Source organism: Pteronotus mesoamericanus, unplaced genomic scaffold (genome assembly GCF_021234165.1).
Source record: "Pteronotus mesoamericanus isolate MK-2021 breed Mesoamerican mustached bat unplaced genomic scaffold, CSHL_Meso_final scaffold_125, whole genome shotgun sequence".
Lineage (NCBI taxonomy): Eukaryota > Metazoa > Chordata > Mammalia > Chiroptera > Mormoopidae > Pteronotus > Pteronotus mesoamericanus.
The window spans coordinates 943595-958248 of record NW_026555304.1 but is presented as its reverse complement, the minus strand read 5'-3'; the positions used below and the strand labels follow the sequence as shown (position 1 = coordinate 958248).

General features: G+C 39.3%; 1 protein-coding gene across 1 annotated transcript; it reads right to left on the bottom strand.

Annotated features, from left to right (window-relative positions):
- Window positions 1-544: 544 nt before the first annotated feature.
- On the bottom strand, window positions 545-1071 carry LOC129082280 (60S ribosomal protein L21-like). The gene has a single exon (XM_054587943.1). It carries the CDS (start codon window positions 1045-1047, stop codon window positions 565-567), a length of 483 nt encoding a protein of 160 aa, XP_054443918.1. The 5' UTR covers window positions 1048-1071; the 3' UTR covers window positions 545-564.
- Window positions 1072-14654: the final 13583 nt, after the last annotated feature.

Genomic DNA, 14654 nt, shown 5'->3' with positions numbered 1-14654 from the left:
TACTTTATCCATTTTTTAATTAAATGTTTGCAGAATTGTTTCCCTAAAAAGAAAACAAAAACTATTAACCATCTTTTAGATATGTTGCAAATATTTTCCTATTCTATAACTTGTCCTTTAACATTTTTTATATGTATATTACTATATAGTCTTAAATGTTTAATATAGTCATATTGTCAATATCTTACTTGATAGCTTCTGGGTTTGAATAATTGACTTCAGGGTGAGAAAAATATTATTTTGTATTTTCTCCAAAAAATCCTTACATATTTTTAACTCACCTGAATATTTTTTGTATAATGTGTGAAATAGGGCTTTATATTTGTTTTATTTCAAGTAACAGTGGTCTATGCACCTTATTTGTTGAATAAGCCTTATTTTCCCACATCAATTTGAAATATCAATTTAATCATATATTACATTGTTAGACAGATATATATGTTTGTTTTTAGAATGCTCGTTTTATTTCATTGATCTACTTGATTATTTCTGTGCTGGTGTCATGTTTCATTTTATTTTTTTTAACCAGTACAGAAGGAAGGTCTTTTATTTTTTTCACACTTATCATGCCATGAATTCATAGGGAATGGGTTCCAGCAGCTCAGGCTCCTTTTCATTAGTTCTCACAAAGTGTGCGTTTCTGGGTGGAGCAGGCTGACGCTTCAGTTGAACCCAGGCATCTTTCTCTTTGGCTTCTTTCTTTTTCTGATAATTTTCCTTCGCACATTTCAGGAAGTTATCTTGACTCTCAGAGTGCTTAATATTCTCAATACATATATTAATCCTCTTGGCAAGAATCTTGCCCTTAACTTGTTTGTTTACAACAATGCCCACTGCATGCTGGGTGACATTGTAGTCTCTTCCAGTTTTGCCATGGTAACATTTGTAGGGCATTCCTTTTTGAACAGTGCCCATTCCTTTGATATCTGCAATATCACCTTTCTTGTAGATTTGCATGTATGTAGCCAAAGGAACAACTCCATGTTTTCTAAAAGGCCTAGAATACATATAGCGGGTTCCTCGCCTCTTTCCCTTTGTGTTAGTCATTTTGGTGAATTACTGGAAGATAGCGGTTCCAACCGAAAAAAAAAGCTGGTGTTATGTTTTAATTGCTGAGACTTTATAATGGATTTAAATTTCTTGATATTTTATAATGGATTTTAACAATTAAAAAAATAAATAAAATCAATCTGCATTTTAAGAAAAAGAAAGAAGGAACTCCTAACTTTTGCAACAACATGGATGGAAATGGAGAATATTATGCTAAGTGAAATAAGCCAGTCAGTGAAAGACAAATACCATATAATCCGACCTATAAGTGGACTCTATTCAACAAAATAAACTGACAAATAAAATAAATCACAGGCATGGAAACATGGAGCAAACTGAAAGTGACCAGAAGGGATAGGGAAGGAGGACAATGGTGGAAAGAAGAAAGGACTAAACAAAGAACATGTATGAATGACCCATGGGCATGGACAACAGAGTGGGAATTGACTGTGGGAGAGGTGGGTGGGGTTGGATGGGTAGAGGAGAGGAACAGGGGAAAAACTGAGACAACTGTAATAGAATAAACATGATTTAAAAATTTAAAAAAATTAAAGTAAATTAAAAAGAACTCTGCACGAGACATGATGCATTATGGGCACATTGTCATGATGAAGCTGCCAGTCACAAGTTGCCCATATCTGCAACCTTCTGAATCATCCAAATAGTTTATGTGGAGAATGTTGGAGCTTGACTCAAAATTGGTTGCAGATTCATTGCTCTACTCGTTCAGTCATTTTGAACGCAATGACCACACAGTACACATGCTCACTCAATGTCATTTACCACCCCCACTGTCTATTACAGTGAAGTCATCATTGTTCACATATGTACATTCCAGTCCACTCTCTTTGGCTGCCAGGTTGCATCAATGTTGCACAAACCATTCTTTTTTTAAAAATATATATTTTATTGATTATGCTTTTACAGTTGTCCCAATTTTTCCCTCTTTGTCCCCTTCCACCTTGTACCAATTCCCTCCAGCAATTCCCCCTCCTTAGTTAATGTCCATGGGTCATGCATCAAACCATTCTTGTTATATTAACAATGGTTGGAGTTTTTCCAGACAGATCTAGTTAATCATATGTGATATAAGATTTTATTATACAGAACTGGCTCATGTAATTTTGGAGACTGGCAAGTCCAAAATCAGCAGAGATAATGCCCCAGGACAGGTCCAAAAGGCTGCAAGCTGCTGTAGAAACAGGAAAAGCAATGTCCTATTTGTAATGCCATCAAGGAGAAAATTCTCTCCAACTCAGGGCAGAGTTGTCCTCTTTTTCTGTTGAGGTCCTCAGCTGACTGGATTAGCCCACCGTTACTCTGGTGAGCCATCTGCTCCGCTCAGTCTACTGATATAAATGTTAACCTCATCTAAAACCACCTTCACAGAAACATCCATAACATTTGGCAAAATATCTGGCACATACATTGAGACCATTGAAGGGGGGAAAAAAGACACCAAGGGAAGAAAAAATGGAAATAACTTAAATGTTCAATAATAGGGAATCAGTTAAAAGACTAATTCAGCTACGTACTGATATACATAAACTGTTATTTTTTAGTGTGGCAAAAGATTGTTTAGAGTCATGGAAAAGTTTCTTAAATACCATTGAACAGGCTCTGCCATTATATAAGTGAATTCTTATAGTGTCTTGAGCTATAAGTCATCTAGGTCTAGATATTTAGACTTGTCTAGAGCACTCAGGTACCCATCAGAGCCAGAAAGTGGAATTGTATAATTGGAAGGGAACACAACACTGTGGTCATCTCATCCAAATGCCCCCAAGAGTGATAAAGAAAAATAAGATTGTGGTTTCGATATACCTAGAATTATTGACAGAGTTTCAATCTCAGACATTCAAAAATAATAAGCATTTAAATATCAGACTGGGGTTTGATGCTGACCATCAAAACAAATGAGAAAAGTACAAACCTGCTTTGGCAAAATAACATTTCCCTTTTCCTATTTTGTGTTAATGTCAAGATCACACACAGTATTTTTACCATCAAAGGAAACCCCAGAAGTAGGTCTCAGTCCTGTCTAAGCCTCAGGATTTACATGGGGAATGACGTAAAAGTATAGTTGTCAGGACCCATCTCAGACTTACTCCTAGGATTTCCCTCCCCTTCCAGTGAGAATGCTCATCTAGAACTTTACTCTAACTTTGGGCTTGCCTTATTTAGAAATTCCCAGAGCAAATGCAAAAAAGGAACTGGACATACAAATTATGATTCAAAATAAAAAACAGACCTACAATTTCAAAAACACAGTTTTCACAACTACTCTTTCCCACCTATAAAATAAAGCTTGGTGTAGGAGAATATCTTAATAACACCATTTCTGAAGATAATCACAAAAAATCAAAATAATTAGAGCATTGATTTTAACTTCATGTCTGGGATCAGCCTTTCAGAATCCAGTTATGTATGTATAGTATACCTATATGTTAACCATAGTTAAAGACTTTAATGCCACCCCATTAGAGTTTAAAGCTCTGATATTAATGACAAAAATATTCTTCTTGTACCATTTGTTGGGTGTGAACTGCAACAAAGTCTACAGAAATACTAGTTTGTATTTCCAGAATGTGACTTTTAATTATGAATCTGCTACTCATGGACTGAAAAGTGAGGAATATAACATTTACAAACTCTGTCAAAACCATGATGAGAAGAATGCCTATAAAATACATTAAGATCCTTGGGTAAAAGATACCATGTAGACACAAACTCTGAAGCTACAGCATTATAGCTACAGTAATCAAACAAATCAGAAATTTTTTCCTTAGTTTAGCAAAACCATTTACTGAAATGCATATCCTCTATTACCCTTCCCAGTGTGAACAGATTCCTATAATTGGCTGCCAAATGGAGACATTTCATAGCCAGGTCTATGCACCAGGGGCCCCAGAACTTTACTTGAAAATTTTAGACATGGACAACAGAGTGGGAATTGACTGTGGGAGTGAGGGGTGGGGATGGGGGGTGGAGGTGGGTAAAGCGGGGGGAAATAGAATAAACATGATTTATAAATTAAAAAAAATAAAACTATAAATCAAATGGCAAGGTAAAAAAAGAAAATCACTTGGGATCTTTGTTTAAAATGCATATCTCTGAGATCAAGTATGTCTGGGATGGGACCAAAACACCCACATTTTTAATGCATACCCCAAGTTACTCTAGGTGGTGATCAGTGAATTGATGCCTGGAGGGACTCTGAGGTGCCATGCTGTCTTTGGCTTGCTTCACCTACAGTGGTTTTTCTCATGGTTCTCATTCCCTTGTCTAATTTTTCTCAGTGGTTCCCAACCTTGTGTGACCATTTGGACAAGCTTGGAGCCAGGCCCAACCCTCTAAGATTATGAGTAAACTGGTTCAGGTGGAGCCCACCTGGGTGCATTTTTGTAAAGCCCCCAGATGGTGGTTCAGATTGAGTGTCCAGTCAGTAGCCTTTAAATTGACTAACAATTTCATCTCCAAGCTGTACCTGATAGATCTCCCCATGGCCAGGACCCATGCCAGGGGACATTTAGGTCACAGAGATAAGGACTTTCATGATAAGAAAAAAAGTCTTTTTGACACAAGTTCAAAGAGGAGCTTTGGGGACACTGCCACATACTTCTACTGAAAGAAATATGAGCCCAACCAAATGATAGGGCTTTCAGTCACAGAAAATGGGAATTTGTCACTAGAAGAATGATCTTTCTCCCTTGTGAGAACTGTTCTGCTTTAAGTCCTGAGGATAAATCAATAAATTAATAGTTAATAATAAGTAATAAATATTTAATATGTATATTTATATGTTTATTCTTGACTACTAAAGCAAAGCATGTCTCACACAGGAGACAGGCTGCTGTTCTACATATGTATGCATATACATAATACATATATTATAAAAGTAACAGAAGCAATACAAGCTTACTGAAAGACATTCAAACAACTCAGAAGTGTATGAAGTAAAAATTTTAAAAACCTCTCCATCCTTTCACAGAAACTCACTAGTGCATCCTTCCATACCTTTTGTAAGTACATATATATATATATTTGTTTCTTTAAATGGGAACAAATTAGACTTAGTGATATACAGCTTGCTTTTTGAAAATCAGTGCTCTACCATGGACCCCCCTCCTCTGTCAGAACATGCAGACTCACCTTGTTCTTTTTTAAGGGCCACTTCATTTTCCATAATATCATCAGATAACAATTTCCTCCTACTGATGGATGTTTGATTATTATTCATATAGACAACGCCACAATAAACATCGTTCAAATGTGATACAGTTCATGTTTATGTCGGTAGTCCTCCTTGCACAACGTGAAATGCTTGCTGGGAGAAGGTGAAGGTGTGCCCTGGGGATAGAGACAGACCATTCCAGAATGATGGCCCCTCAGCGTAGTTCATGACATCACAGTTCTCCATGTGAGCCTTTCTTTGCCTGTTTATAATATTCAATTCCAGTCAACAAACACAGATTGAGCTCCTACTAAGTGCACAGGCCTGTGCTAAATACTAGAATTCAATGGTACATAAAACATGGTCCTTGCCTTCAAGGGACTTGTAATGATACTATGTCAAGTGCCAATCTAGTAACACAAACAAAGAGCAGAGGGAGAGCACAGGCAGTTGTGATGGTCTCACCAGATCCTGATCTGGGCTTGTGTTGACCTTTACTAGTTATACCCTCTTCTCTCTTAGTACCTAACCTTCAAGAGATTAGATCACTCTAGGAATGTCGCAACCCTTTCTCCTATAGATATGTTGACTATACATGTTGAAAAAAACAATAAACAATAAAAATATATTACATACACATGCATTGCCTGTGGGAAAGGTATACATACAATGTACCTAGAAGTGACAGGCCACCCTCATATGTGGCTGTCACACCACTCATGCTCCCTCTGAGTGAGCTTTGTTCTCAAGTATACAGACCTATGCATAGTTCACTATTCAGTGTTTCTCTAAGACAATTCCTTATTTGTTTATGTTAATATGTTTAATGCTATTTCAAGTTTTAAAGATAAGTTAGTAAAACTTCAAGATACTTCATGACCAATTTCTAGCCAAGATGGTAGTGTAGGTAAATTCAGTGCTCAGAATTCCAACAACCACATAAAAATTACAACTGAACTATAGAACCACCATTCAGAATGCCTGAAATCTAGCTGAATGGAAGTCCTAAAACTAGGGATTTAAAGAAGTCACATCAAGAGAGAGAGGAGGGACTGAGTCACAGAAAGGGCTGGTCCCACACCCACATGGAGTGGTTTAAAACTGGGAAGGATATATTGAATGCGTAGGCTCCCTCTGAGGAGCAAGGATCCCAGCCCCACATCAGAACCCACAGCCCAGAATTCCAATGCAGGGAGGGGAATCTCCATAATTTCTGGCTGTAAAAACTAGTGGGGATTGTGGCTGAGTGAGGCTAAGGGTTCTTGGTGTCCCAAGAATTTCTCTTAAAGGGCCCATGGTTGGACTCACTCTGAGCTCCAGCTCTAGAGCAGCAGCTCAAAAGGTGCCAGGGACACAAGGGGAGGAACTAAACTCTTTGGCTTCAGGATGAGGGGTGGGGTGGCAGCTTTCTCCCACACAGAAGTGCTGGCAGAGGCTATAGTTCCTTTGCTGAGCCCTCCCCACATGGAGCCTGCAGATGGGCACCATATCTGAGATTCCATCAACCCACCTAACACTGTTCACCCTACCCTGGTGATTCGAGACCCTTTCCCATCCAACTTGTGGGCCCACCTAGGCCTTTTCCAGTATCTTCTCCATATAAACAGCCACTCTTGGCCCATGCTTCAGACTTTCCTAAAATCTCTCAAACAAGCAACATTTGGCCTCCACATACCCCATACCTCTTGCTAAAAGGCCCCAGGCCGGGCACTAGCAGCTGCCAGCTTTGGTTCACAGCTTGGTCTCTCCCAGTTATCCCTAAAGCCCAGCACAAGAAGCAGCCATTGGCAAATCACTCTGTAGCTCATGCTGGGTGGACCTAGGCTGGGCACAGGTGATGCCTGAACTTGTACTTTCAAGGAGGCCCCACAGCCAGTACATCCAATGAACAGCTTCAGGCCAGGCCAGATTAAAACCCAAGGACCTCCACAAGCAGCACATTTCAGGAGCAGACTCAGTGGGCACCAAAGTCCCACTGAAGCAAGACTTCTCTGTGGGGTCAGCCCCAGTACAGCAACTCTTCTGCTGTAGTTGCAGCCAGTCCCTGAAGTCAATCAGCCTGGGAGTCAGTCCCTCCCAACAATGTGCCAACAGCAATCAAGCTCAACTACAATAGAACAGTACCCACAACCCACATGAGGGAGTTGTGTACCTGGTATACCCAGATCAGGTGACTGGTGAGGCTGTGTCACTGAGCCCTTCAGGACACATACTATATTAGGCCATTCTGCCAAGTCCAGCAAATGTAGCAGCTCTATCTAATACATGGAAACAAACACAGAAAAGCAGCCAAAATGAGGAAGCAAAGAAACAGGTCCAAAATGACAGCACAGGAGAAATCTCCAGAAAAATAACTACTGTATTTTGCTGCACTTAATGTGCTCCCATGTATAACATGCACCCACAGTTTTTTCTGAGCATTATACACAGGATTATTACACCCATTATTATGCCCATGAAATCACTATATCTATGTATAATGCATTTCCTTATTTTTCCCTCAAAAAGTTGGGCAAAAAAGTGTGCATTATACACAGCAAAATATGGTATATATAATGGAGGCAAGCAAACTACCAGATAAAGAATTCAAAACTTGAGACTTCAAGATGGCAGAGGAGTGAGTGGAAGTCACACTGACCTCCTCTCAGGACCAATCTGAAATTACAACTAAATTGTGGAGAAATCACCTGGAAAACAACAGAATAATAGCAAGAGAGGAGCCGTAAAGCCTCACACAGAGAGAAGAATAGATGTAAGCACAGCCTAACTGGTAAGGAGTGCAGTAGAGGCTCAAGAGGGTGGGCCAGGCACCCACAGGTGGCAGCACCAGAGGGATATTGAAATGGCCAGTTGGATCCCCCTGAGAAGAGTGGGGATTAAACCAAAAGCAGGAATTTCCAGCCTGCAGCACCAGAGCCCAAAAAGCACATAGACAACACCCAACTGTGAAAAACATAGGGGAGTTCTCTGCCAGAGACTGGTGGCTGGAGAAGCAAAGAGCCATTTAAAGGGCCAACACAAAAACTTATAGTGGCAGTCATTTAACCTGGACTCCGGCGGAGGCGGGGCAGAGTGGGCTGGAGCCGCCTAAGGAGACTCTGGGGAAGGAGGCTTTGGGGAGAGGACTGAGAAAGTGGCCAAACGGGTCCCAGTGCTGACTTACCCCCCATTCTGCAGCTGCCATCTTGCTCAGGCTTACCACTCCCCTGAGCAGCAGCAGAGTGAAAGGACAGGATAGCCAAGCCCCCAGGAGGCTCGGCCCAGGTCCAGGTGATCGGCAAGCCCAACAGCTGAGTACAGAGTAGGAGTCACAGATAGTAGATCCCTGGCTAAAGGGGATGCAGAGTGGTCTAGAGTCACTTAAGGAGAGCCTGGAGACAGAGGCATTGGGGAGAGAACTGAAGTAGTAGCCGGGGAAATCTGGGTGCTGACCCCTCTCCCATAGGAGAGCAGCCATCTTGCTTAAGCAGACCACTCACCCAAGTTGCAGCAGTGTGAAATGACAAAATAGCCACGCTCTCAGGAGATTCAGCCCCAGACCAGTGTTGCACAGGCCCCGGTGCTGAGTACAGAGTGGAAGTCACAGATAGCAGATCCCTAGCTAAATGGGATGCAGAGTGGTCTGGAGATACTTAAGGAAAGTCTGAAGATGGAGGCATTGGGGAGAGAAAAGAGAAAGTAGCCAGTGGGAACCAGGTGCTGACCCCTTCCCCATACAACAGCAGCCATCTGGCTCTACTCCCCTGAGTGAGTAGTCCCCCAATGTGAGAAAGGATACAATAACCCTGCCCACAGGATAGACTCTGACCCACCCTGTGGAACATAAGCTTCACTGCTAAGGCTTATTAACAACTAGAGGAGACAGACAAAGACAGTAGAATCGTGGATGTCTGCTAAAGATTGCCTGGGTCAGATGAGGTCAACAACTGACATCATCAGAAGCAGATCCAGAAAGACGGGGGGGGAAAAAAGCGGTCTCCTACCATAGAAGTTCACAACAAAAAGTCAGGAAGTCAAGAAAGATCAATAAAAGAAGCAGAAGCAAAAAAGAAGACTCTCACAAATAAACGAAAGAAAAAGAAACAACCCCCAATCGAAGAGAAAGGAGGAATACCCCCAAAAAACCTAAATGAAATAGCAGCAAGTAAACTATTAGATATTGAGTTCAAAACAACAATTCTAAGGAAGCTCAGTGAGCTCAGAGAGAATTACAATGGAAACTACAGGAAAACTATGAGAAACTTATTGCAAACTATAACAGCATGAAAAAAGACATAGAGACTATCAATAAAACTCAAAAGGAAATAAAGAATACAATTTCTGAATTGAAGAATGCAGTAGAAGGAATCAAAAGCAGGCTAGATAAAGCAGACGATTGAATCAGTGTGCTGGAGGACAAGGTATAAAAAAGCTCCCAGAAAGAGCAAGAAATTGAAAAAAGACTCAAAAGAAATGAAGAGGAATTTAGAGAAACACAGGACAACAAGAAACGTAATAATACCCATGTAATAAGAATACCAGAAGCAGAACAGGAAGAAGGGATATAGAACCTGTTTGAAAAAGTAATGATGGAAAACTACCCTATTTGGAGGAGAAAAAAAGTCACACAAGTCCAGGAAGCACAGAGGGTCCTCTTCAAGAGGAACCCAATGAGGCCTGCTCCAAGACACATCATCATTAAAATGGCAAAAATCAAAGACAAACAGAGAATCCTAAAGGAAACAAGGGAGAAATAGGTAGTTACATACAAGGAAGCCCCAGTACATCTAGCAGCTGACTTCTCAACAGAAACACTACAAACCAAAAGGGAATCGCAAGAAATATTCAAAGTAATGAAAAGCAAAGGCCTACAACCAAGACTACTTTACCAAGCAAGACTCTCAATCAAAATGGAAGGAGAAATAAGGAGTTTCTCAGAGAAAAGAAGGCTAAAAGATTACACCTCCACCAAACCAGTACTACAAGCTATGCTAAAGGATCTGCTTTAGGACGATGAAGAAAAAGAGTGAGAAAGAGAGGATCACAGGTACAAAGGGAAAAAATGAATAAAAACCTATCATTAATAACCTTAAATTTAAATGGATTAAATGTCCAAATCAAAAGACATAGGATAGCTGAATGGATAAGAAAACATGAGCCAAACATATGCTGCCTAAAAGAGATCCACCTCAGAACAAAAGACCTACACAGACTGAAAGTAAAGGGATGGAAAAAATATTCCAAGCAAATAGACAGGAAGTAAAAGCAGGGGTAGCAATATTTATATCAGACAAGATATTTTTCAAACCAAAGACCATAAAAAGAGACCCAGAAGAACAATTCATAATACTCAAAGGAAGAATCCATCAAGAAGACATAAACATTGTAAAGATATATGCACCCTGCATAGGAGCACCCAAAGAAATAGGGAAAATCTTAGAGGACTTGAAGAAAGGTATAGACAGAAACACACTGATAGTAGGGGATTTTAACACCCAACTGTCAAAAATGGATAGTTCTTCCAAACAAAAAGTTAACAAGGATATTGTGGAACTGAACCATGTGTTAGATCAAATGGACTTAACTGACACGTACAGAAACTTTCAACCCAAAGAACAAAAATACACATTCTTTTCAAACACAGAACATTTTCAAAGATAGACCACGTGATAGGACACAAAACAAGCTTAAATTATTTAGGAAAATCAATATCATAACAAGGATTTTCTTGGACCATAAGGGCTTGAAACTGGAAACCAACCTCAAGTAAAAAACTCAAAAACATTCAAACTCATGGAGACTGAATAGCACACTATTAAACAATGAATGGGTCAACAATGAGATCAAAGAAGAAATGAAAAAGTTTCTGTAAACAAATGAAAATGAACACACAATAGTCCAAAACCTATGGGACACAGCAAAGGCAATCCTCAGAGGGAAGTTCATAGCAATACAGGCCTACGTAAAAAAGATAGAAACATTTCAAATAAATGACCTAACCCTCCAGCTTCAAGACCTGGAGGAAAAGAAACAAACAAACGAAGCCCAGACCAGCAGAAGGAAGGCAATAATCAGGACCAGAGCAGAATTGAATAGCATAGAGGCTAAAAAAAACAATTCAAAGGATTAACCAATCCAGGAGTGGGTTCTTTGAAAAGATAAGCAAAATCAACAAGCCTTTAAGCAGTATCATCAAGAAGAAGGGAGAGGACCTAAAATAAATATCAAAAATGAAAGAAGAGAAATCACAACTAATATCACAGAAATACAACAGATTGTAAGAAATTACTATAAACAATTATTCACCAAGAAATTTGAGAACCACAATGAAATGGATGAATTTCTACAAAAATATAACCTTCCAACACTGAATGAAGAAGAAGCAGAAAGCCTGAACAGAAGCACAACAGCTGGGGAATTTGAAGCAGTAATCAAAAACACTCCCAGGACACAAAAGCCCTGGACCAGATGGTTTCCCAGAATTTTATAAGACATTTAAGGAAGAGCTAACCTCTCTCCTTCTCAAACTATTCCAAAAAATCAAAAAAGAGGGAAGACTCACAAACTCTTTTTAAAGTCAGCATCATCCTAATCCCAAAACCAGATAAAGACTCAACAAAGAAAGAAAACTACAGGCCAGTATTGCTGATGAACATAGATGCTAAAATCTTCAGCAAAATATTGGCAAACCACATACAGCAATACCTTAAATAGACCATCCACCATGATTAATTGGGATTCATCCCAGGGATGCAAGGATGGTTCAATATTCACAAATCAATAAATGTAATACATCACACAAATGAAAAGAAAAAAGCCCATGATCATCTCAGTAGATGCGGAAAAAGCATTTGATAAAGTACAGCACCCATTTATGATAAAAACACTCAGCAAAGTGGGAATAAAAGGGGCATGCCTCAGCATAATGAAGGCCATGTATGAATAGCCTGCAACCGGCATCATATTCAATGGGCAAAAACTGAAATCTTTCCCACTAAGATTGAGAACAAGAGAAGGATGCCTGCTTTCACCAGTTCTATTCAACATAGTATTGGAAGTCCTAGCCACAGAGGTCAGACAAGAAAAAGAAATAAAAGGCATCCAAATTGGAAAGGAGGAAGTAAAACTATCATTGTTTGCAGATGACATGATAATGTACATAGAAAACCCTATAGACTCCACCAAAAAACTACTCAACCTAATAAGTGAATTTGGCAAAACAGCAGGATACAAAGTCAATATTCAGAAATCAAAGGCATTTGTGTACACCAATGAAAGAGCAGAAACAGAAATCAGGGGGAAAATCCCCTCACTATAGCAACAATAAAAGTAAAGTACCTAGAAATAAAATTCACCAAGGAGGTAAAACACCTGTATGTAGAAAACTATACAACAGTGAAGAAAGAAATTAAAGAAGATACAAATAAATGAAAGCATATTCCATGTTCATTAATTGGAAGAATTAACATCATCAAAATGTCCATACTACTCAAAGCAATTTATAGATTCAACACAATTCCTATTAAAATACCAATGACATATTTCACAGACATAGAACAGACATTTCCAAAATTTATATAGAACAATAAATGACCCCCAATAGCTGCAGCAATTTTGAGAAAGAAAAAAAAAAAACAGGAGGGGTCACAATACCAGACATCAAACTATATTACAAGGCCACTTTAATCAGAATGGTCTGGTACTGGCATAAGAACAGACACATAGATCAACAGAACAGAATACAGAGCCCAGAAATAAACGCATGTCTCTATTGTCAATTAATATTCAACAAAGGGGGCAGAAGCATAAATGAAGTAAAAATATCCTCTTCAACAAATGGTGTTGGGATCCTGGACAGCTACATGTAAAAATTGAAATGCAACCACTGACACCATACACAAAAATAAACTTAAGATGGAGAAAAGACTTAAATATAAGTCATAACACTAGACAAGTCCTAGAGGAGAATATAGGCAGATATTTCACACAGCAACATTTTCAGTGATATGTTCCCTAGAGCAAGGGATATAAAGGAAAGAATAAACAAATGGGACTACATCAAAATAAGAAGCTTCTGCACGGCAAAAGATAATATCAACAAAATGAAAAGGGAACCAAACATATGGGAAAATATATTTGCCAATGACACCTCAGACAAGGGTTTGATCTTCAAAATATATAAAGAACTCACGTGACTCCAATCCAGGGAGACAAACAATCCAATTAAAAATGGGCAAAGGGCCTGAACAGACACTTCTACAAGGAGGACATACACAGGGCCCAGAGACATATGAAAGGATGCTCGGCCTCACTAGCCATCAGAGTAATGCAGATCAAAACCGCAATGAGATACCACATCACACTGGTCAGAATGGCCATCATAAACAGATCAACAAACAACAGGTCCTGGCAAGGCTGTGGAGAAAAGGGAACCCTAGTACATTGTTGGTGGGAATGCAGACTGGTGCAGCCATTGTGGAAAGCAGTGTGGAATTTCCTCAAAAAGCTGAAAATGCAACTGCCTTTTGATCCAGTGATTCCCCTGCTGGGACTATACCCTAAGAATCCCAAAACACCAGTTCAAAAGAACCTCTGCACCCCAGTGTTCATAGCAGCACAATTTACAATAGCCAAGTGTTGGAAGCTGCCTAAATGCCCAAGGGTAGATGATTGGGTCAAAAAACTATGGTACATATACACAATGGAATACTATGCAGCAGAAAGAAAAAAAGAACTACTAAACTTCACGACAGCATGGATGGAACTAGAGAGCATTATGCTAAGCGAAATAAGCCAGGGGGTGAAAGACAAACACCATATGATCTCACCTATAAGTGGACCCTAACCAACAATACAAAGATGCAAGGAAAATAAGACCAGCAACACTGAAAGGAAAAGAAACCAACAGAGACAAGAGGGAAGGAGGGAGGGGTGGGCGGGGGAAAAGAAAGAGAAGGGGCAATTCAAGGAACATATAGCAAGGATTCATGGACATAACCAAAGTGGGGAAGGATTGAGGGAGGGAGAGAGGAGGAGACAGGGGAAAGTGGTGGGGGGAAGGCAGAGATAAATGTATTTGGAAAAAATAATTAATTAATTAATAAAAATGTTAAAATGGAAAAATATTAATTAAAAAAAGAATAATTTAGTTTCATATGGAAGCTGAATGAATAATATAGAAAGACCCCTCCTTACATATGCAATCTACAAGAGACTCACTTCAGATCAAAATACCTACAGAGATTGAAATAAAGGGATCAAAAAGATATTTCATTAAAATGGAAATGAAAAAAAAACGTAGGGTGGCAATACTTATACCAGGTAAAATAGACTTTAAAACAAAAACTATATAACAAGAGACAAAGAAGGACGCAGGAATTCCATTTCTGGATATTTAGTCGAAGAAACCCAAAACACTGAATCAAAAAGATATATACATCCATATATTAAC